The 26,978-nt window shown below is 36.9% G+C and overlaps 1 protein-coding gene across 14 annotated transcripts in view; it reads left to right on the forward strand.

Moving 5' to 3' along the window:
• Positions 1 to 26,978, forward strand: part of CASK (calcium/calmodulin dependent serine protein kinase) — a 223,562-nt gene that overhangs the window by 133,650 nt on the left and 62,934 nt on the right. For 10 of the 14 annotated variants that reach the window (XM_074904895.1, XM_074904924.1, XM_074904905.1 and 7 more), the window contains exons 7-11: positions 6,417 to 6,592; positions 8,676 to 8,798; positions 11,057 to 11,140; positions 12,734 to 12,833; positions 17,849 to 17,866. In XM_074904895.1, coding sequence (XP_074760996.1) covers positions 6,417 to 6,592; positions 8,676 to 8,798; positions 11,057 to 11,140; positions 12,734 to 12,833; positions 17,849 to 17,866 — 501 coding nt within the window. The remainder of the gene's footprint in view (positions 1 to 6,416; positions 6,593 to 8,675; positions 8,799 to 11,056; positions 11,141 to 12,733; positions 12,834 to 17,848; positions 17,867 to 26,978) is intronic. The other 4 variants (XM_074904914.1, XM_074904964.1, XM_074905012.1 and 1 more) reach the window with 1 other exon arrangement.

Here is a 26,978-nt window from a genome sequence, read left to right on the forward strand (position 1 = left end):
TTATTACACTATTGTGAGAGGTCAGATGGTGATGTTTATTAGTACCTCACATTTTTTTCCTAAAAATTATTTGTTCCAGTTGTTTCCTTATACATCGTTCAGATACTACTGCTGTTGAAAGACTCTCCTTCTGATATCTTGGTCATCAATCCCCTGCCTTAGGGATGACAAAATCTGGTTGGGTCTCTGTATATACTCTTCTTCTTGTGGAAAGCATAGCCCTATTGTCTGGAATAATATGGAAAGAGTCATAGAAACTAAATTATCAGAGGTAAGTCAAAATTTATCTTTAGTGCTTGTAAATGAGATTGACAACACCTGAAGACTGAAGCTCTCTGTTTATCCACAGGAAAAATCAGCAAAATCAGAAATTTTATAATTTGCCTCAAAACTGGCCAGTAAGAAAGCTTACCTCTAGAAATAAGATAGCTAATGTGTGTACCTATTCAGGCATTGAGTGCTTCCTAAGCCAGCAAACACTTTGATGTAGGCATTTATTTACAATTATTTGGATGGAGACAAGTATCACACTGAATACATACCACTGCTGAGTCTTCATATAGTGATGATTTTCAGTTAATGCTTCTCTAGAACAGATAAGAACGTAGAAGCACATAGACAGAAAATTGTTTCCAGTCTTCCATATGATTTCTTCTCACATACAGATACAACTGAAAATCATGTGTGTATGCATGCCTGCAATATTTATTTAAATAATGTTATTTTTTCATGAGCAGTCATTCAGATATATTCATGAGTGTGTTCTTATATCCTGAAGAATAAAAGACCTATAGAAGGCAGAAGTTATCTATTAAAGAGAGAAAAATGCCTTTGCTTAATCTTCTTTCTCATGCTGCCTCCAAAAAGATTCAAAGCTTCTCCAAAATCACAAAATCCAAAAGCTTCTAAAATATTTTAAAATAACTTAATTGTTGAGAACAATTTTTAAATTTTATACTGGATGTGTTTAGAAGGCAAATTTTCTATGAGATAATTTTCAGCCGAAGTGATACTTAGTCTACAGAGCACTGAGTATTCATGATTTTAGAAGACTGCTGTCTATAGATTTTGTTTATACTATTGCTGATACTCACAGTTCCTGTAGTTGCAACACAGGAAAAATCACTATCTGTGTAAGTTCATGTGTGCGTAAGTGCAGCTCAGCAGTCCTTGCTCAGGTCAGTTTTTAGACTAACCTTAAAATCATCATTTGCTCCTTGGATCAACCCAGTGAAGTGCTTAGTTGTCAGGAGAATGACAGCTGTCCCAAAAATTAGTTTAGCCTGTTTAAGTTTCTAATACATACATACACATATATATATGGGGGCTTTTTTAATTCTGTTTAACAGGACAGTTTAGTCTCAATCAGTTAAGTTTGTTTGATCAGGGTTTTCCTTTTCATGGAGGTGAAATTGTGATTTCTACCACCACTGCCACCCCCCTGTCTAAAGTATCAGAATCTTGTAATCTGCACTAAAAAGGTTACAAAACCAAATCATTCTGCAATTATTTTCGCTAATTATGACCTAGCAGTAGTAAATGGCAGGATTTTATTAAGTTAGCCTAGCCTTTTTTCTCATTTCATTTGTATTTATGGAGTTCTCATTTTAAATTTAAAAGGCAGTATTCAGGTTTAGTAGTACTGATTTTCAGCATGCAGTTAAGTAGCATCCATTTTCCATCTAGTTTATACCAGCATCCTGTTGGGGTCTTAAACATCTATTACCTGTTACTGAACAAGTCTATTCCTTCTGTTCAGCATCAGGCAGTTCATTAAATCGGGTTTTTATGCTATGTTGCTTTTGAGCCAGGGCAACAGAGATCCATTTCTTCTGCCTGTGATCTAAGATCTTTAACTTCCAAGGGAGGTGAAAGAAAATTTGGGATTATCAGAGAGAGGCAGTGGTTTTTAGGCATAACTTCTAAGTCTGTCAGTTTGTCTGTAAGAGCACCTGAGGACTAAGTAAACATGCAGCCTCACATTCTGAAGTGAGATCACCAGATAAAGTGAACTAGGATCCTCAAAGAATCAAGAGGCTGTAATTTGTCTACACAGAAAGTAAGAAATAAACCTCAAGAAGCTTCTTCTGTTAGGAAAAAATGTGTCTATGGAGAAAAATTATAATATGATGAAGGTCATTGATAATGAACAGAGTGCTGGCAGTGGATGCCTAATGCATAAGAAATGCTTGCATATTATGTTTTGTCCACAGTTCTCATAAGCATACTGTTGCAAGTTATGTTTGTTACTTGTTGATATTCAGTAGTTTTGTGAGTATTTTTGTATTTCCTTGCCTTGTGGTCAGGAAGTGAATTAGAGGGGCAAAGGAAATCTAAAATCAAGACCCTGCTTTGCAAAATTTAGGGAAGGCAATTAAGGCTCCATTTCAAGAAACTGTTCTGTTCTGCATATATTTATTATGTGTATAAATAATGAAGGATTTTTCTTGCTTATCAATTTCTGCAAAATAGTTATAACTTGAAACATTATTTGTTGAAGGGGAGAAGGAAGTTAAAAGATATGCACTTTTGATAGTCTCTCGATTCTGTAGATTACTTATTTTATACAGCCCATGATTAAAACAGGTAAGGTGATATTTGAAAACTAAAAATTAAAGAAACAAGCTGTATCTTTGGAGGAAAATTCATCTCTTTTTTCCCCATTTAATCAGTATTCTGTATGTTAATACCATCATAACCATGTGTGGTGGGTTGACCTTGGCTAAGGGCCACCGGCTGCTCACTCCCTCCCTCTCCTTAGCAGAGCAGGGGGAGAAAATAGGATGAAAAAGCTCATGAGTCAAGGTAAATAAATGCAAACTGCTTACAAGTTAGCATCACAGGTAAAACAGACTTGACCTGGGAAAAGCTAGTTTAATTTATTGCCAATTCAAATAGATTTGGATAGTGGTAAACAAAGACAAAAATTAAATCCCCGCCTCCTCTCCTCCCTTTCCCAGGCTCCACTTCATTCACTCAACCCTGACTCCCTTATCTCCCAACCCTGAGTGGTGCAGGGCAATGGGGAATGGGGGGCTGTGGTCACTCTCTGCTGCACCTTTCTCCTCACGCTTTCCCCCTGCTTCTGCGTAGGTCCTCCCATGGCTGCAGTCCTTCAGGACAAGCCTGCTCCTGCATCAGTCCTCCACAAGCCACAGTTCCTTCAGGGAATATCCACCTGCTCCAGCATGGGGTCCTCCCTGGGCTGCAAGGTGGATACCTGCTCTGGTGGGGTGCTGCAGGGGTGTACCTGCTGCACTGTGGCCTCTCTAGAGGCTGCAGGGGATTCGCTGTTGGGCCACCTGGAGCACCTCTTCCACTTTCTCTTGGCTCTCGCCTTGGTGTTCACAGGCTGTTTCTCACACTTTTTCCCATACTCCTCACTGCTGGGCAATGATTTTCCTTTCTTACACACTCTTCCCCTGAGGCACCACCATCTCAGCTGCTGGGTTCAACTGTGCCCTGCAGTGGGGTCCACTGGAGCCAGCTGTGTGGCATGGGGCAGCCCCAGCCTCTCCTCACAGAGAGCACCCCTGCAGTCTTCCACTGCCAACACCTTGATGCCTAAACACCTACACCAAATAATGTTATTGTGTTGCTTATGTAGCATGTGTTCCTGGTAAATATGCTATTTTACACCATAGGAGAAAATGTAGGATGGGTAATTTTTTGCAAGGACACATTTTCCTCAGAACAAGATGTTCTGTGTGTCAGCCTTCACTGCAGTGTAAATGCCCATCAGACTTAAAGGTATTGGCAAAAAAAACACAAAACCAAAACTCAAACCTTTAGGCTGACTTCTCACAGCACATGGCCATTTTTTTACCATGTTCATCTCTGCAGTTGTTTACTTAAAACACAAAAAAGGTCCCGAGCTGAGAGGAGTGACATAATTATTGGAAATACACGTTGAAACAACTTAGGTATCATTTGATACATAGGATTCTTAGTTTCATTAGCTGCTTGATCTAGATGACTGTGTATCTCTGTGAAGTTTAATGCCTCTTTTAAATAGCTTTTGTTTGTCCTTGTCTTCTGGTGATTTCTGCTTCACTTTTCTCTAGAATTTCCAGATTTGACAACAGCAATTAGAAAGCCTGGTAGGAAGGCGGAATCTTCAGAATATATATGATTTTCCATTCATGTTGATAAAAGATACTTAAATGAGCTTTATTGCCACAAATGTTTTTTTCAATGTGTAAGAAAGGTTACACCTGCTCCAAAATTGCACATGAGTACCTCTGCGCTCAAATGCCAGGAAGTTTACGGCTGAGATAAACAAGACTAGGGTAAGCCAGGCTGCTCTGCGGTCTTGCATGATGTCTTCTGTACTAAAGATTTCCAGACTGTGGTGTGCATACCACCAATGTCACATGAGCAGTCTTAAGTGATACACAAATACTGTTTGAACAGGCAGGTGTTGCTGCTTATGTACATGTGTAGCCTGATACAGAGTTGGAAATGTTGATGCTTTTGCTGTCACAAATGATGGTATCTTGGAGGAAGAAAAGTTAGGAAACCTTTATACATGTAGATTTGTAGGCCTATTAAAAAAAGGGGGGGGGGGGGCAAAAAAACAGTGTTCTCAGCAATTTGTGCATACTAGATGTATATACTTTCCATTTTCCTTCCCCTTCCTTTCACTAGGAATCTAAAAGAGAGAGATTTGGGGTCATCTAAGGAGATAATTCTTTACCTTATATTTGTGGTCCTGAAGATTTGGCTTTGACGTTTTTAACTTTGCTGAGTTAGGCAGAAAGATATGTCACAAGCCTATAAATTGTGTATAACCAAGAAGAATGTCCATCTCTGTCCAAAGTAAACATCCTTCCTCTTCCCTCAGTGATATGAGGCCTAAGCTGGACTTGCAGCATCTGCTGGTTTACTTTTTAGCCGGGGAAGGAACTGCCCCTTTGCCATCATGTCAACCTAGACTGCACGGACTTTTTAAGACTAGCTAGCCTAGTGGTGAGGTAATGTTCCTTTGTCACAGGCAGATTCCTAGCATTTGTTTGGCTGAGGGAATGCCTCATAAAGTGAGAATGAAAAGGTTTAACATGAAGCCAGGTGAAAAAGTTTGACAATGGTGGTGTTTCTCCTTAAGAATAGTATAGTGAAAAAGCTACTGTCCTTCTGTCAGTTTTTTAATCCTTGTAGATGCAAAACAGAGCGAGAAGGAACTGGTTAACATAGATAGCATGGTCACATATTCCTGCATTAGGTGGCATAAACAAAGGAGGGTCTTTACTGAGTAAGCTCCTGCCAAGTAGTCACCTAGGTGTTTGTTACCAGAACTAACTCACATTCAAATGGTGCGCAGACTCGCTTTACAAGACAGGACTGAATTAAATACGTGTCATGTGAACATGTCAGATTCTCTAGGCCGCATTATAAACTCTCCTAGCCAGCACAAAGGTGCTACAAGCCTTAAACAGAGCCTCTGAAGTCCGCTGTGGTATCAGTGAGAAAGAATAATTTGAGAAGGTGGTACGAGTGGTAACAGTTTGCTACAGTTGTGGTTTTTTTCTTCCGTTGGTACTTGGTGGAACCAGGGTAGTCCAGAGACTACAGTGTTTGTCAGTGATGCTCTGAGCATTCAAAGCTTAATTGTTGCAAATCCCGTGCAGTGGAAAAAACCTCTTTACAATGGGAAACATTTATAGAGAGAGGTAAAGGTTTGTTGCTTTTATTTAGCTTAATGTGTTACATAGAAATTGAATGAAGTCATTATAATCACTTTATCCACTCAAAAGGTTACTTGGTACTAAATATGTTTTGTTTCTGTGGGTCTACATTCGTTACCAATCCAAAATCAGTACTGTCCCAGAACCATGACTGTGTGGCACTCATTGAAAGCACTCCGTGAAACAAATTAGCATTATCTTTTTATCTGTGGTGATATATTGCCTACTTCAAATAAATGAACAACACATTTGCTAGACTTTTGCATTCTTGTTGGCAGTTTCCTAGACTGGCTAAGGTTTGGGAAGAGCATCAGACCCAACTATGCTCTTGCCAATTAGAGGCACCTTTTTCAAGTAAGAAGTGTGGACTATCTTTGTACATGCTCTCTGGATAAATAATACCTGATTCAAAGGTTGTCCAAATGTATATTTTTACTTTTATGTGCATGTTTCACTGGACAATCTTAGTGCTTTTGATATAAGTCTTGTTTCACAGTCTGCAGGGTAGGATAGAACATTCCCCAATTTATAAAAGAATAAATCAAGCAAAAGGGAAACTACTGATTTGTTTCACTGGATATATTTAATAAATACTAAACTTAAGGAAAATAGTGTTTTAAGCTTAACCCATGAACAAAACTTAAAACCGTTTTAGTTTAATGCAGTGATATTCTTCATTTTCATGTTTGACACACATCATTTTGACTCAATTTTGGTTTTATTTCCATTTAGGGCGTGTAGGAACACCTCATTTTATGGCCCCAGAAGTGGTAAAAAGGGAACCTTATGGGAAGCCTGTAGATGTTTGGGGTTGTGGCGTGATCCTTTTTATCTTGCTAAGCGGTTGTTTGCCTTTTTATGGAACGAAGGAAAGATTATTTGAAGGCATTATTAAAGGAAAATACAAGGTAAGTGACAATATACCTGAATGCTTTTCCAGTGAGTTGAGCTCTGCTGGAAAAATTTCTGGAAGTTGATTTTGGTGTTTAGCCTGATGTAAATTTGAAGCTTATAGAAATGTCTGTGTTACACATGAAGAGAGATTATTTTCTCTCTCCAGTCTATCTTGTTCCTGCTGTGTTTTGTATCAATGTTAGAAATTAGAATATGGAAATACTTACTCAGATGAAATATTAAATGGGTGCAGCAACTAGCTCTTAATTGTACATTGAGCACAGTAGGATTACTTGAGCTTTAACTGTGAAGTATTACATACTGTATGTTACCTTAGGCTTATAGATCATCTAATTTTTTTTATCAGCTAAAAGAGCTATTGTAAACACTGGTCGTCATATTGCCCTGCCCAAACAAGATGTATGTTACTGTAAAAATGTAGTTATGTGTTTTTCTTTTTAGTACAGTATGTACTAAAGTGCAGCTGATGATTTAAAAGGAGCCACTTGCAACTGAAAGCAAATCAGTGTGTGTACAAGATACCACAAATTGCTCTACTTTGCAATCAAGATCATACATGAGCTGTGTATTAGAGAATTAAGAATGGAAACTCCTCAGACTGTCTGATAGTCTGTAATATGGTTTAGGAATTATTTTATTATATGAACTTAACAGTAGTCTGCTAAAATGTAAGTGACAGCAGTGGTACTGCACTTGATCAGGAGCACATTTTTCATTCTTTAAATTTTGTATTCCTAGAAACAGCAGGGTTTTTTCATGGCACTATTTTTGGGATTGCCTAGGCTGGTAGACATTCTGGTTTCATTTTATGGAAGATTTCTTTATGGAATCTCTTAAGCAGCTAAAACCTTCTGGAAGCGTGCAAGTTAACTTCTCTTTGTTTAAAAAAAGTCATGGCTGGCACATTGTGTCTTCTCAGTTCCTTTTCTGCTCCTGTTTCCACAATAATATGTCTATTCAGTGAAAATAGTATAAGGGTTTCAAAACAGTCTTGCTGCAAATTTGTAATTACCTCCATTTCATTAGAGCTGAAAAAGAAATGACAGATCACAACTTTAAATGTGCATTTCATAGCCAGATAATGTTCCAGAGTGCTCCACTTTAAAGCGATTTTTTTATAAAGACTGATTTTAAATAAAATGGACCTCTTTAAATGAACAGATTATAACATTGAAAACAGTCTGGTTATTATTTTGAATTTTCAGTTAGTACCTTGTAAAATTAGCAGCATACCATCTAGGTAAAACTTAAGTTCTTCATAAATTCAAGAAGTACTAGAAATAGCTTAGAGATAGAATCTTTTATCACAGAAAGAATTTTATTACTTTAGAATGGCTTTATTAGATGTCCATTGTCTCAACTAGTTGGATACAAACCTGCATACACACAAGATGAAAATGCATCCTTCACATTGTTGTCTCCTAAGATGCAGTTCTGCTCTAAGAAGTGTTGCAATTGCTTGTATTGTTGATCACATGTCAGTATGCTTTCCTGCCTGAGAGGCTGAAGATGCTTAAGTGTTGTAAAATTGAAAGGAATACATTGGTAAGAGCCATTGTCCATGGTACCTGTGGGACAGGAGCAGAGTAGTTTACAACAGGCATTAGCTTACTCCCTTCTTGCTCAGCAACACTGGTATGAATTTGTGGGTTGATATAGACAGATTGTCATGCCATTCCTTATATGGATTTCAGGAGTAGATTTAATTTCTACATTTATCATATGCATAGTTAACTGTCAGATAAAGCCAAATTATTTTTTTCTTTTTCTAGTGAAGGGTCACTTTTATCTGAGCAGAAAGTAGCATAGGTAGAAAATTATATTGTGATTAGAACATAATACTAAGGATGTGTCAGCTTTCATGTGATACAGTGCTCACTGTTCTCAATTTTTAATGCCATTTCAGTAGCAACTAATACACAGTTTTGTAAGTTATTAAAAAAACCTAGAAACTTTCTTTTACGTTTATTATGATAAAATGCTTACAAGTACCAACCACTTGCAATTACTTTACATAAAAAGTAGGTTCTTTTCTATATTCTTCTTCCTAATTTTTTTTTTCTTGCTTGTAATCAGATGAATCCTAGGCAATGGAGCCATATTTCTGAAAGTGCCAAAGATCTGGTACGCCGCATGCTTATGCTGGATCCAGCAGAAAGGATAACAGTATACGAAGCACTGAATCATCCCTGGTTGAAGGTAGTAAAAGCAGCTGTTTACATTCCAGTTTTCTCTTCAAGAAAGAAAAAGATTTCTTTCTTTCTTTGAACTTTTCAAAGTAGACATGACATTATACAAAATATGTGATAATATGCTTTAAATTCTTTGCAAGATTATAATCTCAGTTTTTGATAATTGCTAGGCTTGAACTCTTGCTTAGGCATTTTTGGCAGCATCAGAGTATAGGGAATAGGACTGCATAGAATAAAGGTTGAAGAAGGTATTCATGTAACTTTCTGTGGCTCTTAAACTCCAGAGGAGTAATATCTGATCTCTTCTTTGCTCAGTTATATATAGGCCTGCTTTCTTACATTTGATTCCTGAAATATCCCACCAGACTGAAAGAAGTATGTAGTGGTTTCTTGCTTAAAGGCTGCTGGAACTACGTAATATTACATGGCATCTGGTAATCCACTTATTTTCCAGTAGTGGCAGAATTTATAACACAGTTTGAGTCAGTGGAAGAGTAGTTGCTGGACGCTGAAGATTAACAACAGGAGCGGGAGAATATACACTGAGCTTCTCAGCAGTCCTATTAGGACACTGGAGTTGGAGAATGATGGGTGTGTTGCAGATTTAAACGTGGCAAGCACTAGTTCAGAGCACTGTATTTTCTCTGGCAGAAATGATTGAATTGGCTATTATTCTTTGTTACCCTCTTTTTTTTTTTTTTTTTTTTTTTTTTAAACAGTGTGGGCCTGGGGTAGAAAGTCATAATATCATTAACTTAAACAGGGCACTTATTTGCAAAGAGTGCTATTCTCATGTCTCCTCCTGGACCGTTTATATGTTCTACATTAGACAAATATTGACACTAGAAAAATCCACAGATAAAGAACCTGGGAAACACTGACTCATATCTTCTTCTCCCTCCAAGTAAATGGTCTAACTACTAGTGAAAGGAGTCATTCTCTGTTCTCTTTGTGGCTCTAACTATTGTATTCCTCACTGCAGAATGGTCTAGCTTATAAAAGGAGGGCAGGAGTGTGAACCTCTCGGGAAGAACAGTGGTTATGAGGCACTCTTCTGAATACTGGGAAACTGCAGGTTCAGACCTTTCCACTCGAAAGGAGCCAAAGTTCTGTCTGTTCATCTATCTGTTCATCATAGTGCATTAAATATTTCAAAGAGCATAGGAATGGACACCATGTTTGAGAATCCCAAATGATCGTACTCCAGTGAGTCTGTGGTAAACACAGGTGATCTGGTTTTACCTGCTTATCATTTGACTTTCCTCACTTCGTGAGCTTACCCCCATTTAGGTGCCAAAGCAAGGGTTTTGTTCAGGGTTATTTTGCCATTTTTGTTGTTTGATAACTAAACTGATTAGGCTTTTTAAAAAGATTATTTGTTAAAAGACAAGGAGAGAGAAGATTTGGTTTGAGACAACTTTGTTTCCAATCTTAGTCCAGCATTCTGTCAGTCAGTCCTCTCTTATTTTTGCCTACAGTAAACTGCCATCCCTGCTGACTCAGAATTTTCTTCTAGACCATCTATGGATAGCAGCCAAACACAGCATGAGACAGAGACATCTTTAGTGCCGTAGAGAGACTGAATTACTTCTGCCAGTGATTTCACTCTGAGTCAGGAGATGCATGTGATAAACATTTACATTAAATTAATAAGTGTATGTAGCTTCTGTGATGATTTGGGGCAGGGCAAGAAAGTTAGCTGCTGTAAGTCCTGCTCTCACTGTCCACTGTTCATTATCAGATTTTTCATCTGCATCTACAGTGGAGAATTCTTCCTGTAAGCTAGCACCTGGTGTCACCAGCCGTTGAGCTGGCACTTCCTCCTCTGTTGGACACTTACCCCGTCTCTCAAGCTTACCTGAAGTATCAAGCACCCATTAAAAGAGCACTTGAATACATTGCTTCACTGGTATTTGTGAATCACAACCAGGACTACTTTGTGCTTGCCAGGTTCAGAGTTCAAGACCAGCCACGGATTGGCTATCAACACAACAGTAAAGCAAAAGGTTAGGGTCTTCCTACAAAGTGGAAAACAAAATTACAAAAAAGAAATATCCCTGGCTCATGTGAAGAATATTTTTTAAAGATTTTTTACCCTCTCAGTTTCAGTTTCTTGAAGTTTTCCTTAAGTTGCCACAAATTCTTATTCTCCTTAGGATACTTATTAGCTGGTACATTTCTTGTCTAATCTCGTAAAGTCAAGAGAATATTAAGAGCTTGTATTTAATGTTTCTTACATTTTGGGTTTTTGTGGGTTTTTTTAAGGAGAGAGACCGCTATGCATACAAGATTCATCTTCCAGAAACAGTAGAACAATTGAGAAAATTCAATGCAAGACGAAAATTAAAGGTAAAATTAATGTAATGATAAAATAATGTAATTACTTAACTTGAATTTTGTGTGCTACTTTATTCATTTTAAAAGTGCTAAAAGAAGTCTATGCTCTGAAGTCGTCAAGAAAATAAAAAGTTTAAACAGGTCTCCACAGTTGTTTATTGCAATGATATCTTGTTAAGGTTGTTCATCCTTTCTTTCTTAATGAACACCTTTTGAACTAAATTTCAGGGCAAATTGTCTGGTATCAACCAAGGTGTGTATGAGATCTTCATCTTAAATTAATTAATTAATTCTGTGTTATATGAATTACAGAGGAGAGAATAGTACAATTGCTTCTGTTATTGTGTTATGCTTATAATAAAATAACATAATAATGTTTTAATGTCTTTTTTCAGGAAGAGCAAAGATGTATTCTTCAGTTTATCCCCTTTATATTTAACTATACATAAGATTATTTCTTAGCCATTTTGAAAAGAATGTTAACATTTTAGCCTAAAACAACATGGTTACCCTTCAGTTCCTATCTTGGAAAGTTTAACAGAAACATTTTTAAATTCACTGAAAAGTTTAGAAAATTTTAACAGAAACATGCAGCATTACAATTCATGAGGTTTTTTCATAATTTCTAATAAAACACAGAATCAAGAGTAAACACTGAGTTGCTGCTTTGCAAAAATTTAATGTAGCTGCAAAAATAGCTGATGGTTAAGATGCAACAGTGGCCATAGTTCATGATAAACAGCACTTTCTTGTAGGTGGTTTTTATGTCTGAGTAATGCTTTCATTAAAATGTTAGCTAGTACATTTTAGAATATGACCTGTTTTCCTTTCTGAAAGATGCACTTTCAGATCTTTCCCAGATTTCTTCCTGGGGAGGCCACTATATTTAATCTCCTGAGACTTTTCATACCTGTACTATTTGTTTTCTACCGTTTTATCCAAAGCACTGTTCTGCAGAATGTTTCTTGAAATAGGTCTATTTTGCCTACTGCCACAAATGTAAGACATTAAAACCTGAGTGGTTAAACTGTAATTTACTTGAATGAGTAAATACATGTCAGAGCAGATAACTGTTTTTCTGGCTTTGTAACTTCCCATGTAATACTTATTCTAGGAGCCTGAGATTATCACATTTTCATATGTAATACATTATGGATGTCAAATATGCTAGTGCTGTCGGTGTCAGATTCTGACAGTTTCTCAAGTAACAATGTAGTGTGTTGTTTTAAAGAGTCAATTTTTATACTTGCTAAGCCACCAAATCAGGTAAGAAAGAAAGAGAAATAAATCAGTTATTTTGTTTACATTGTACTATGGGAACTTACGCCTCACTGATTATTTTAAAGTGCTTTCCCATAAATTGTCCTTATGAATCTCCTCTCAAAGAATTTATTTACTGTTTGTTAGAGTACTGTATGACCAGCTCTTCTGTTAGATATGGTCGCTGGTAACAGTGAAATAGAGCTGAAGATTAAAATTTATTTACTTCTCACTGAGAAGGTCAATACAAGAGAGACCTTGGGAGACTGAGTGATCCAAGGTGTGTGGAAATGTTTCATTATTCTACTTTTGTGTAATTTAGATTTTGTGGGTATTTTTGTTCAGGGGGCAGTACTAGCAGCTGTGTCAAGCCACAAATTCAACTCCTTCTATGGTGACCCCCCTGAAGAGCTGCCAGACTTCTCTGAAGACCCCACCTCCTCAGGTAGTTTAACAGAAAGTATATTTACTGCAGTTAACCTGTCAATTCTATACTGACTAGAGTACCAAGTATTTACTAATTTCTCATGGTTTCATAGAGTTGGATAGTAAGTTAATGTTTAAATGTGAAAGCATAAATAATTTTCAGTCATAATGGTGTTAGTGACTGGAGAACATAAAGAGAAAAAATCTCTACACAGTTTCTACAGGAATTCTGTCTGATTTTTTATTTGTTGTATGTACATTTAATTACAAATAATGCTATAACATCATATTTCTCTTTATATTACTTGAGTGTAAAAGCTTATTGAAATTTTGTCTTGAATTCTGAGGCAGCAGCAAGGTTTTCATACCTTACTAACAGCTATTTATAAATTGAAACCATTGTGTACCAGTTTCCTGACCTCTTGTTTTATAGAACAGTAAGATTAAGATGTCTCCTCTTTAAAGCACGCTAGACAGTACTTCTGATACTATAACCTAGGCCCCCAAATCTTCAGAGAGAGACAATACATGTACCTCAGGGACCTCCCAACAGACTTCAGAGGGGAAGATAATACCTTTGTAAGCATGTATCTAGGCCTTGGGCAGGACAGTGATTTCATTCCAAGGAGGCCTTTTAATTTAAATAATGTTGCAGTCCCTATACTAACACAGCCTGGTCATAGTTAATTTTGATCTATCTGATCTAAAATTAGAATTTAGAATCAAGTTAAATGAACTTTTAAGAAAAAGCTAAGGCCAATAGAACTTAAATTAAATAGTACCGACAGACTTATTTTAGCTGTACACTAGCTTTACTAGAAGATATTTCAGGAATTTAATTACATGTGCTGAACTACTGTGTGATAATTCTCTTTCATAATACTTTTATAGGTGAGAAAATAACTTATTCACTGCATATGTTAAGTTTTCCTTTTCTGCTCTTTCATATGAGGAAGTAATTTTTATAAATTATTTCAATGTCATTAATATAGGAATCAGGGGCAAATTTTTTTGTTTAAATTCTTAAATTTCACTTCTTGGAATTCAAGTTTGAGTACTTAAATTAAAAGATTTCTTCATCCTTAGAGATGCACACTGCTCATAATTTTCATTAGAACTGAACAGGAATCTCAGGTCATTTTTTGCAAATGAGTAATTGCAGTCTCATGTCTTAACTTCAGGCAGCTAGCTTTCAAATACTTGATGTATTTGTAAGTAAGGAGCCATATATTCTTTTACAGAAAGAATAAGTAGGGTTTACTTCACCCAGAATTACTTGTAGTGCTTTAAATTTTGTTTCCAGCTACTTCCTCCATTTCGATAAAATGAACAGGCCACCAACATGCTTGTCAGTGGTAACTTTCTCAGTCTAAAAACTGCAGTTCCTCTTTATGGTTTCAGTCTCACATCAACAGGGCATGTGTCTTCCTCACAGAGTGATGTAATTGCAGATATCAATATACAGCCAAGGTACAAGTTCTAATTTTTTTTCTGCTCACAGAATACACTAATCCAGTAAACATGTAAATTCGACAGAATATCTGTGCTGGATCCATTGTTATCTTGTGTTCATCTCTGAAATAACTGAAACAATAGCTTGGATTTCTCAGAAAGGCATCATTATTCTCTAAAATAACATTGTTGATCTCACTGATGGGAGATCATAGTGATCAGTAGACCATACTAAGTGGGTAGTTTTCATGATGTTTTCCTGACTGACTACATTAGCTGATAAAATTTTTAATATCACAGGATAAACACGGGGGCTTGTGAGAAAAGATACTGCAACTTTCAGCTTCTGAAATTGCTAGATACAGAAATCTGTTTTGTTTCCTCTTCCGAAGTGCTCTAATAAAGTTTTCAGATATTTCTGGCTTGCAAAGATAGGCTCTTGTGTGGATTCTAAACGGAACTACTTTATAGAAATTAGGCATAAAACTCTTGAATTGCAGTAGAAACTTGACTATCTTAAGGTTATTTAAGTTTCCTTCCTAACATCTCATAAAGTTATTCCAGATCATAAACTCTAATGAAGAGCATTTAATATTTTAAATGTTGCTGCCTATTTAATCCTCACATAAAATTTCATGAAGCTTATCATTAAAATTAAACGATTTGTCAAAAATGGGCAAATGTGTAACTCCTACTGAGCTAAAGATGCAGAAATATAAATGCTTATTAGGTTATGCAAATTGTATATCCTGTCCTCCTCCAGGTCTTTCTAAACACAGAAACAGAAAACTTCAGTTCTTTTTTTTTCCAGATCAATCTAGAGGTGTTCTTCCTCAGAGTTCAGTGAACCTGGATTTGCTGTAACCTTTGAGCATCTTCCTGTACTACCAAAGTAATAGCCTGGGATATGAAGGCACTATAGATATCAAGTCTTTTCTGAGGTGCAGAATCACAAAGGATATTCTTGTTAGAGAGCTTTCCAGTGAGGGTCAGCAAATTGCATAACTAAATTAGGTGGTAATGAAGACAGATAAATTTTATTTAAAGTCAACCAGGTATTTTTCTGTACACATCTTCCTTTCATTCCTACAAAGTGTGTTCATAATTCTTGGTTCCTAGGGCTTGTTCTGGCTTGTTTTCCTCTTTTGTCAACAAGTGTCCTCTGAAGGACTTAATCCCACTTTCATTCTGTTGGTAGCATGGCAGAAGTCAGTCCTGCTGAATTTAAAATACTTTGAAAAATTAGGTAAATATTTTTAAACTAAAATATTACTTTACTGCTGACAGGCTGTGTTCACTAACTTCTTTAGTAAAGTCACTAAACATCTCAAATGACAAGTGTATTGCAAATTTTTTTTGCTAGAACGTAAAACATTTGACTTCTAGGTTGCTGTCTTCAAGGCATTGTAAAATATCAATCTCCCAAGACAGTGAATGTCTTAGATGTTTTTAATATGCTGAAACAAACAAATCAGAAGTTAGCAATCAGCAGCCCTAAAGACTAAATCTGGCACGTGAGAAAAATTGGCCCAGTAGAGAGTATTTGAAGCAGACCGTGAAATTAAGTAGGTGCCAGAGAAATTCACAATCAGTTTGCTCTCTGCTGCCCTTCCCCATCCAGCTACCTCCCCTCTCCCCAGCCCTCCCTGACCCTCTTGTAACCTGATTGCACATTCCTCCCTTTTGCTTCTTCAGCTCATCCGTTCTATAGCAGCCGAAGGAAAAGCTGCAGAACTGTTCGACATTTTGACTTGGGATGCTGAATTCAGGAAGACCATGTAGTTTACTTTGGAGTTTCAAATAGATTCAGGATGTTTAAGTTGTTAGGCCAACAGTTAGAAAAGCCCATAAATTGAAGAGGTTTTTCATAACTTTGTGTTCCCAAAAACTTTTCTGTAGCCACATTTTCAGAACTCCTGAGTCAGTGTTAGGAGTTAAGCCAGTGGATAGTCCATAATCTTTGGAAAACTGTGTAACTGACTTTTAGATTAAAGCAAACCTTACCTTTTGGTTAAAGGACTTTATAATGCCTGTTTGAATTGCTTGGTTTATAATGCTTGTATTCTGAAATGTGACTAACATGTTTCAGAGTAGCTTTTTGCTGCAGTTATAGCCTGAAAGGCATTTTATAATGCTGCGTTTCAGTTTAACCACACAGAAAGTACAGCAGAATATTTTATAACAGGCTGACTGTCCAAATGTATTTATTTAGCCTAGGCTAACAAATAGCACGGTTGCAGTACTTCCTGAACATTTATGTGCTTTCTGAGCTCTGTGGTAACAGTATAAATTGATGAACATAGAAGCAGTGCTTTTGCATTGCACAGAAAGCAGTCATGTTAAGTCTACATCAGTATTTCTAGCTTGTTTTCTCAAACTGCAAGGCACAAATTTCATATGGCATTTTTACAAGTGCATTTTGATATTTTATCTCAGGATTGCTCAATGTGAATTGAAATTTTCATTCTTTTTTTATCTTGTTAGACTCTATATTGTCATATCAAATGAGATTTTTAAAAGTATGATTTTTCAAATTTATAAGTATAATAATGGGAAAAAACCTAAATCTGATAGTCTTTCAAAGTGAGATCAAACAGCAAATGTATGACCAAGGTCATGGTTTCCAACATACATGGAACTAGCTTAACTCACAAGTTAGTGAGTTGTTAGTAGTTTTATGGGATCCAGATTACGTAAAATGTGGGCAATATAAGCCCATATCTTGAAAATGATCAGTCTCATTGATTCAATGAAAAGAAATACTGTTGTTATGTGAAAATTACTACTGATTTTATAAACATTTGCAAAGGGTCTTGTGTGATATTTTTAAATATGAGTGCTTGGAAAAAAAATTACATTCACCTTTAATTTATATAACATGCTGCTGTACTATCTCTGTAGTTAAATTGAATTTATTAATTCCTCATCTAGTATTACAGGTATAACTGACTATCAGTTTTGAGATTGTGAGTCTGAGTGTTTTCAGTACTCCATTATTATCTCTATGATTTTTCAGCTCTTTAAGTTTTGTTCTGATATGTTTAAACAGAAAAACTTTTAAGTATATAAAGTCACTGTTAATTAAAATCAATAATAAAGTGGTTGTATTTCTAAATGGTTCTCATAATGGTTCTCACTGAAACTTCTGTACAAAAATGTATTTCAATATAATATTGCTAAATTGTACTTAGTAAATGTAAGTATATTAATTAATGTTACACTTCACTTGCAGTATGTTGAAATAGTTCACCTCTTACAGTATTCTTACTTGAAATCATTTTTTGTCCATGACTTTTTTAAAATGGTTTAACCAATGTTGGAAAAAGTCCGGTATTCTAGATACCTAACACTTCGTACATGTGCTACTTTCCCAATGCCAAGTGTTTGTTTTCCTCCCCTTGCAGTCCACAAGTCCCATTTGCTTCACACATAGAAATCATATTTAAAAAATGGGGGGGGAGGTCTTGTCACTTTGTTCATATTAATTTGTTGCTAAACTAGTGTGCTAGGTTGCAGCTTTATAAATCGCTTGTTCTGAAATCTTCATACTGTTTGTTTGTCCAAATGCTGCCATCCTACTAGGACTTCTAGCAGCAGAAAGTAGGTATCCCTTTGTTTTCCTTTAAGGTGTATCATTCAGCTATGGTGTGTGTCTTTGCATGTTTAAAAATCAGCTTTCTTCTCTTCTCTTTCCTATTTTCAGTTTTAATACTGCCTGTTCAAGAAAAATAGCCTGTATGGTTTTGACTAAATCTGTCTAACTTTGAAAGTGTAGTAAACCAGAATTATTTCCAGGGAATTCTGAAGATTCTAGTTTAGAGGCAGTATTAAAATTATCTGTTTCTTTGTTTTCAATATTTGCAACGCAACTAAAATAGAATTTAATTTTCATTAAATTAATAAAATTGTTTGGGTTTGCATTTCAGTTCCAAAATTAATGTTTTCATGGATTAATGGGCTTTTTTCTCCTAATTCTATAAACATATACTGTGATATTAGTCATATATTCTTTTCTTGCAATACCCTTGCATGAATTTTCTTGATCATTCTCTGCTGATGTGATACATGATATATGCATATGCCTTTTGTATATGCATACACCTGATTTAAATAACAGTCCAATATGTGTCTCCTTAATGAAGGAATATTACTGACATGTAGGGAGGAGGTTCTGCTGCAAGCTAGCTTCACACTTTGTGAGAGACTGAAAGTGCAAGCACTACTAAAGCCTGCAGAGTATACTAGCTAGACAGAGGAGAGGATGTGAAATTTTAGACCCTTTGATATTAACAAATTCAGCATCTCTAAAATGCAAACTATAAAAAATGGTCTTCTTCCTGCAGCATTTTAAGATTTGTAGGCTAACAGTTCTTCTTCCGTCCTAGGTCAGGGCAGCAAGACATATGTCCATGTCTCCATTTCTGATTGAAATAATGGATTTTTTTTGTTGCTGTCTGGTTCATTCTTTTGATCTTACAGGTTGTGGAGGATGTTGCTCCTTGTCCTCCTATTTCCCTGTCTCAGAAGGCCTGTCCAGTAATACAAGAATACAGTGGATTCTTATGTAAAAGCTTTGCAACAGTATTATTTTCATATAGTTGTAGGGAAAAGACACCTTCTGCAGAGCTGCTGCCACTGATTTTTGGTTTTTGTTTGTGCATAGAGACTTTATGCAGTAAACTTACTGACTGATAGAGTGTGCTGCCTTTGTACTGGTCAGAAGAGGGTTTCCATATATTTTTGCAATTAGGAAGAAAGTATCTAAGGAAGTGTAATAGTGACATTCATTTGTTAAAATATTTATTTGTTTCGTTGCATGTGAGTTGTGCTGCCTGTAAGGTGTGGGTCTGGTCTGTAAAACAATACCGTCTTAACTACATATTTATTACCACCACACTAGACTGCCTTCTGTCATATGTGTGGCTAGTTGCACAGTGAGAGATAACTGGGAAAAGAAATTGGCAAACTTTGTGTAAAGGTTGCAAGTATGGAGACAGGAGAAAGCTGGAGACATGCATACACACAGCACCTCCGAAAGTTAGCTTCAAAATCAAGCATCAGTTTATCCCCGCCCCCTTTGCTCTCTCTGCCCCACCTTCTCCCTCACCCTCCCCCTTTTGGTTTTTTCTTTCCATATATAGTATTCTCTGCGTTTCTTCTCCTGTTTAGGAACACCACTCCCCTCCCCTTTTTTCTTTGTTTGCTCTTTTCTTCTTTCTCCCTATTTTTATCTCCTGCACCTATTTCCTTTGGTTTTCTTCTCTGGATTTACATGTCTTTCTTTCCCATCTTGTATTCCATAGTTGCTCTTACCTTCTTTAATTTATTTGTAAATCCCAATACCCTTCCATCACACCACCTGCTTTTTTCTGCCGTTTCAACTGTAGTTTTAACTGTATGAGTTTCAGTAAGGCCAAATGCCGGGGGTTGCACTTGGGCCACAACAACCCCCAGCAGCGCTACAGGCTTGGGGAGGAGTGGCTGGAGAGCTGCCAGTCAGAGAGGGACCTGGGGGTGTTGATTGACAGCCGGCTGAACAGGAGCCATCAGTGTGCTCAGGTGGCCAAGAAGGCCAATGGCATCCTGGCTTGTGTCAGCAATAGCGTGGCCAGCAGGGACAGGGAAGGGATCTGACCCCTGTACTCGGCACTGGTGAGGCCGCACCTCTATTCCTGTGTTCAGTTTTGGGCCCCTCACTACAAAAAGAACATTGAATGACTCGAGCGTGTCCAGAGAAGGGCAACGAAGCTGGTGCAGGGTCTGGAGCACAGGTGGTACGGGGAGCGGTTGAGGGAACTGGGGGTGTTTAGTCTGGAGAAGAGGAGGCTGAGGGGAGACCTCATCGCCCTCTACAGCTCCCTGAAAGGAGGTTGCAGAGAGCTGGGGATGAGCCTCTTTAACCAAGTAATAAGCAATAGGACAAGAGGGAATGGCCTCAAATTGTGCCAGGGAAGGTTTAGACTAGATGTCAGGAAGCATTTCTTTCCAGAAGGGGTTGTTAGGCGTTGGAATGGGCTGCTCAGGGCGGTGGTGGAGTCCCCATCCCTGGAGGTGTTTAAAAGTCGGGTCGACATAGCGCTGAGGATCTGGTGTAGTTGGGAACTGTCAGTGTGAGATTACTGGTTGGACTGGATGATCTTCAAGGTCTTTTCCAACCTAGACGATTCCTTGATTCATTGTAGTCTCTGTAAAGCTCAATTTTTCTAATTCTCTCCCTAGACTCTTCCTGATTGTTACATATATATTAAAAAAATAGAGTATGTGTGAATGTATATATATTATTACTGTCTTAATTGCTTCCCAGTACCATTCACAGAACTGTGTTCATGTAGGAGCTTATTTGTAAAGTCAGTGTCTAAACTTGACTGTTTGGTTTCTCTCCAAGAAGGAAAAAGTCATTAAACACTTATTAGCTCAAATTTGAGGCACATATAGTCCTTACTTGCCTTTCATTTTAATTACAGTTCTGTATTTATGTGAAACATGTATCTCCCACCTTATTTTAAACTGTTATAAGCATATGTATACATGCTTTGACTGTCATCTGTTCTTATAGAGGTAGTTGCTCTAGAACACAGTGAACAGCAAAGAGCAACAAATTACTGTGTGAGGTTAGAGACATCTCAACTGCAGTTATTCTTGCAGATGTGGTTTAAAGTGATGAAGAGCATCTTGTACTCAGTTGGCTTCCTCCTAATCTAAGAAGTTCTATCAGCCCAAGTAGTGGAAAGGTCCCATCTCTAAAAGATTTTTTTTCTCATCTTTAATGGAAACAGTATATGTTTAGTATTTTCTTTACAGGACCAACAGCAAATAGAGGTATTCCTTCTTCTACAGTTTTTACTCCTGTTCACTGCTACTAAGGCAAACCTGGCCTTTCATATGACAGGGGCATACTATTTAATAATGATGCTGATATTGAGGCTCGACTTTAACATTTTGTTAAAGTGAACAGTTTTAAATGTGTATGTGATTTTGATTTGAAAACCTCAGCTGACAGATGCCCTATTTGCACAGCATTTTGATGTAGTGATTGATTACCTAATGTGTTAAACATTTATGACCTGTGTTTTTAGGGTATTGTAATCAGATGCCAGCAAAAAAAACCTACTGGAAGCAATGATTTATACAGTTATCACTAATTAGGCTGTTTGAAGGTATAAATATCACAGGAGTCTTAAAGCAGAAGCAAAGAATCTTTGTTTTATTTGTCATATGTGAAAAATTAAAAAATCCATGAAACTTGAATCCCCCATTACAGAATAAAAAATATCTCATTGTCACTTCACCAGATGTGTTCTATCAGAATCTCACAGTATAAGATTTTTTTTGTGAAAATAACTGTACTTTATAGTAATGTCTATGCTTGGTTTTTTTTAAATTCTATCCAGTGACTTCATTTAGTGATTCTGATATCTGATCTCTCTAAAATCTAATGATTTTTGATGGCTTTTCTTCCATCCTTGCTGTATGTGCTAACCTCAGATCTCTTCATGAACAAAGTGAAATATAAATTCTACCTTCTGAAATGTCTGTGCTTTGAGAGCCAGGGTTGTTTTTCAATTTCATTTCCAGTGGCCACACACAGAAAGGCAACCAAGAGATGAAGCTGGGAGAAATCAGCTTGTGTTGATTGTAGATCAACTGGCACAAGGACTGAAATGTGATATATAGAGAAATTGCAAATAGCAGCTAAGTTTAGGTTAGTCATTTAAAAACCACCGTAGAATCTTCAAGGCATAGTTACTTACATATTTATATAACATAAAGAATGGTTAAAAGCCAGTCGAAATTAAGGTAGTTTGTAAGAATGAACAGGATTAAAATGGATGATTTCTCTCAGGAACTTAATTTTATACAGTTCTACAAATTTAAGGGGTTTAGATTTTGTCAGTGTCTCTGTAATAAAAATACACTATTATTATAATGGTTGTTATAAGATCTTCAGCAGAATCATTTCCTGGAATACTAATTGCACAAGACTTGCAAAAAGGTCACTATAATAATTTTGTATTTAAACAAGGTCAGGCATCCTCTAACAAGTTTTCATTACTCAGGAAAGGGTTTATGACTGACCAAGACTTAAATGACCGTTTGTAATCTTCAATATTAAAAAAATAAAACGAAGAATTATTTTACCCTCTCTCAGAATGTATTTTTAATCAGAACATAGTCTTTGTGTTTTGCAACAAGTTCTAAGTCTTTTTTAACTAAACACTCTTTTAGTCATACATTGTCACAAAGCAGTGCCACATGAAAAGAAGCTCATGATTCTCTGTACTGGCTGCTGCATGAGAGAGGAGGTCAGTTGTACCTGCCTGGTTTGTTGAGCCTTGGAAAAACAAAATTTTGGGGTATTTTGTGGTGGAGATATATTGCTACTGGAGAACAAGTATGCAATTTTTGGAACAGAATTTTAGAGGTTTCTTTTTTTTATTCTCTCCTATTCTGGGAAGAAGTAAGCAACTCCCACCTACATCTAACATGCAGTTTCTCTAGCCAAACCACCCATTCCAGATTAGAATCATTAGATGCCAGGATGTATTAACAGCACTCTGTTTTACCAAAGCTTTGTCTTCTTTCAACTTCATGAACCACTGTCCATACCAACTTAAGGTGGTATTAAGGGCACTATATGAGAACTACAAAGACTCTGCAGATAGAATTCAGCTATAAGAGAGACCTGTTTCTGAATGGCCATCTGCATAAATGAGGTAACAGAACCTGCAGGAAATACCTATGACAACTTTGACTACACACTGGGTGAAGGAATAATCCCAAATTATTGCCTTATAAAGCAAATATGTCTTGACTCACAAATAATATATCTGTCTCAGTAGGCAGAAAGCTACTCTATTCATCTCCATCTTCTTAGAAGCAATTTGGTATCATCCTTAGGAAGTCATTCCACTAACTATAAAAACATTTCATGTACTAGTGCTGACTGCAGAAGACTGTCCTAAGCATTTTTTTTTATTTTTTTTTTTTAAATACAGTGAGAGCCCATAGTTTTTGACTTTTCAGAGTTGTCATCCCCAAGGGAACTGTGACTAGTTGCAGCCATCCTTTCTTAGGTAATGGGAATATGAGAAAGACAAGGTTGTCTGCCTGGCTCAGAATATCACTGCTCATTACCACACTGAGAACTTATGTTCAATTACAGTAGAATCCACAGTTACCACAGTCTTCTCACAAAACCATGTTTGGTATGGATTTTGTTACTATTACTGTGGAGAAGAGTCTTCTACTTGTATCATTGGAATCACAACCTTTCCTGTGCAATTGTATGTGTAGATATTTTTATAGTAACTTAAGGTGCAGGGTAAGATTCATCTCACCTAAGTGGTTGGGGCTACTTGGAAGTTCTGTAGCAGTAAGCACCATTTTCTAACACAGTTTACTTTAGGGAGTCTTAAAAAACAAACACATGTGGTCAAGTTAGTCAACTTCCTTTTTCTCCTGGCTTCTGTAGACCATGATCAATCTAAGCTTTTAGATTGTGTGACTGTGTAATAACTCACTTAAGTCCTTCCTTTATCATCTATGCTGAGACTAAAATGGGTGTATCATCAGTGTTGAAAAGAGATTAAATCCTATTTCTAGAGTATACAAGCTTTAATTATAAATACCGAGTGCTTTTACACTTTCCCCAAAAGTTAGAAATTAAGCTTAAATATGATAGAATATTAATATTTTTAGAGACAGGTCTGCTGTAAAAATAGGTCAATTTTATGTAGTACCTTCTACCTGAATTTCAAACTTTTCTGAAATGTATTCTTAGGCTTTTAACCACATGTCTGTAACAGAGAGAGTTTTGCAGTTTGCAAAAATGCCTGTAGAATGGTTCTGTCGCTTTTTTATACAATAACATGCTGTAAGTATATTGTTACTATGATATTTTCTCATGCAGGTGCATGTTATTTGTAAATGTATGAAAGACATGGCAGTAGATACACCATAACACTATAGGTAAAAAACCTCATAAGTTAGAACTGTAATTCTGAGGAATTAGCAAAATCACTGTCAAAACTTCCAATCAAATTTGTTAAGGATATTCTTCAAAACTTTATTTCACAGCTGTCTATTCAATGCAATGAATGGACAGGAGAAGACAGACATAATGAACAAAGCTTAATGTTTTGCAATTCCCACATATTCAAAAGGTTGTTGAGATGCAAATATTAAAACCCAGTAACTTTATTTCTACTTGAAAGACCTCAAAATATTCCACAAAATTTCCCAAAATAAATAAAACTGTAAAACAAATAATGTTGTGGTCCAGAACATGTAGTGTTTCACAATAATACAGCAGTGCAGACAACTTTGAACATATTACTCATTGGTTCTGCTTCTGGCTCAAGTTTTAGTCATTATGAGCAATACTGAGCAGTATTAGAGACTCTTGAGATATCTGAGCCTCTGAAGTGAGTCTTCTCTTGAGTTTTCCTTGAAGTAAACACTCCAAATACACAGAAAGGTCTTGGAGCCCAGAAAGCAAAGTTTTGCTAGAAAATAGAATAATTCATTTAAACTCCAAGCATGACAAGAATAGAAATAAAAGAGAATTCTAACAAATTTCCTTCTGCCAAACACATCCTGGAAAGTCAAGCACTTTCCTTCAGGCTTGAAGATCTCCAAGTTCATCAACCTTTAACCTACATACTGAAATTACTAAAAGAAACTCAGCACAGTCCCTTTTGGGTCCCTAAGTAATGTTTTTCTTCCATGGCTTTGAGGATTAGCTGTTACCTCTCCATGCTCTTACCAGCAGATTCCCAGTCCTTGTATTTTCTCAGGTTCTGTGCTGTGTCTCCCAGCACAGAAGCTGTGACGCAGGCAGAAAAATATGGACAGTTCTTTTCAGCTGAGTATGCTTATGCATTATCAAAGGCGAAGCTGTTTTTTCCTCTTCTTCAGTGCACCTGTCCCCATGCACAGCAACTACTATAAGGTAAACCATTAGTTTTATTTGCTTACCAGACACCACTCTTTTGAAGGAACATTACTTAAATTAATACAGCAGTTGGAAATAAGTAGTCAGACACATTTAATGGGATTATTGCTCCTGAGCCATGAGTTGTGAGGGGAATAATGTCATTCTTAACCTTGGTGTACAAGAAACTGAGGAGAATCCTAGGTTGAGATTTGTACTAAATGTGATGCAAGACCTTCTAACTTGTAACTTACTTGTCATTCTAAGTCATGAGGTCACTAGTCTTGTATAGTAGTTTTTGCATATTTTTTTGATGTTTATTCCAGTTTTTCAGAAAATTAAGTGAATTTAACTTGTTTCCTTGTTGTGGTTAAGAGGGGGTTGGGGTTTTTGTTTTTATTACATTCTGAAAATGTAATAGATTACAAAAGGGCTTGACTTAAGGGAGGCTTGTAAAAATTGTTTGTACAGTGGAGGATGGAATTTCAAGAAATATAGCAATTTTTTACATATTATCTATCTTGACAAAAGGACACTAGCAAATGAATAAGTAAACAGAATAAACACATTAATGAGAAATTAGTGAAATACAGAGGACATGTTGTTTGAGGAGCAGCTGAGGGAACTGGGGTTGTTTAGTCTGGAGAAGAGGAGGCTGAAGGGAGACCTCATCGCCCTCTACAGCTACCTGAAAGGAGGTTGCAGAGAGCTGGGGATGAGCCTCTTTAACCAAGTAATAAGCAATAGGACAAGAGGGAATGGCCTCAAGTTGTGCCAGGGAAGGCTTAGACTAGATGTTAGGAAGTATTTCTTTCCAGAAGGGGTTGTTAGGTGTTGGAATGGGCTGCCCAGGGAGGTGGTGGAGTCCCCATCCCTGGAGGTGTTTACAAGTCGGGTCGACATAGCGCTGAGGGATCTGGTGTAGTTGGGAACTGTCAGTGTGAGGTTAGTGGTTGGACTAGTTGATCTTCAAGGTCTTTTCCAACTTAGACAATTCTGTGAACCTGTGAATTCTGTATCCAGAACTAAGAATTTATTTATGAAAATGCATTCAGCAGTTCACAGTCAGACACCAACACTTTTGCAGACTACCACTGGATATGCTACCATCTTTCCAGATGCTTACACCACTATGGAAAAACTGAAGACATGGCTGTTAAGCCAGAGGTAACATTCTAGTAATGCACACAAGTGGCAGCCACCACTGATACCTGATTTTTAAAACAAGTTGTTCCACAGGGAACCAATATGGGCTGGTTTACTGTGGATTTGTGTTGTGTTTCTGTGTCCTCCTCTGCTGTGAGTTCAACTCTCCTCATGGACTTCCACCTTCCCTAATGCCTCCTGTTTCTCCTTTTTTTTTCCCATACCCCAGACTTCTCTTTTCACCCTTACGCCATATAAAAATCATCCCCATCTTCCTATGCCCCAAAACAATCCATTGGTCAAAAGGCAGCAAGTGCTATAACTGGGTCTGAGATAACCAGGCAAGCAGAACAAACAGAACAAAAAACAGAGCTTATGTTACAGCCTTTTTTCCTCTGCTGAAGGACGCAGCAGTCAAGTCTTTCTCTCTATTCCCTCCTCTATCCCGATGCTGTTTTTAAAAGAATTTGTGAGAGTGTTAGCTCTTTCAGATTTTTACTGGTTTGGAATATGTATTTAAAATTGGCCAGCAGCTCAAAAAGTGAAAAAAGAGGAGGTTGGGGTGAGAATGGTGAGGGCAGACAGCTGGGCAGATAACCCAAGTAACTTCATAAGACGTTGTTGAAAATGAGG

This window comes from Athene noctua, chromosome 1, assembly GCF_965140245.1.
Source record: "Athene noctua chromosome 1, bAthNoc1.hap1.1, whole genome shotgun sequence".
Classification (NCBI taxonomy): domain Eukaryota; kingdom Metazoa; phylum Chordata; class Aves; order Strigiformes; family Strigidae; genus Athene; species Athene noctua.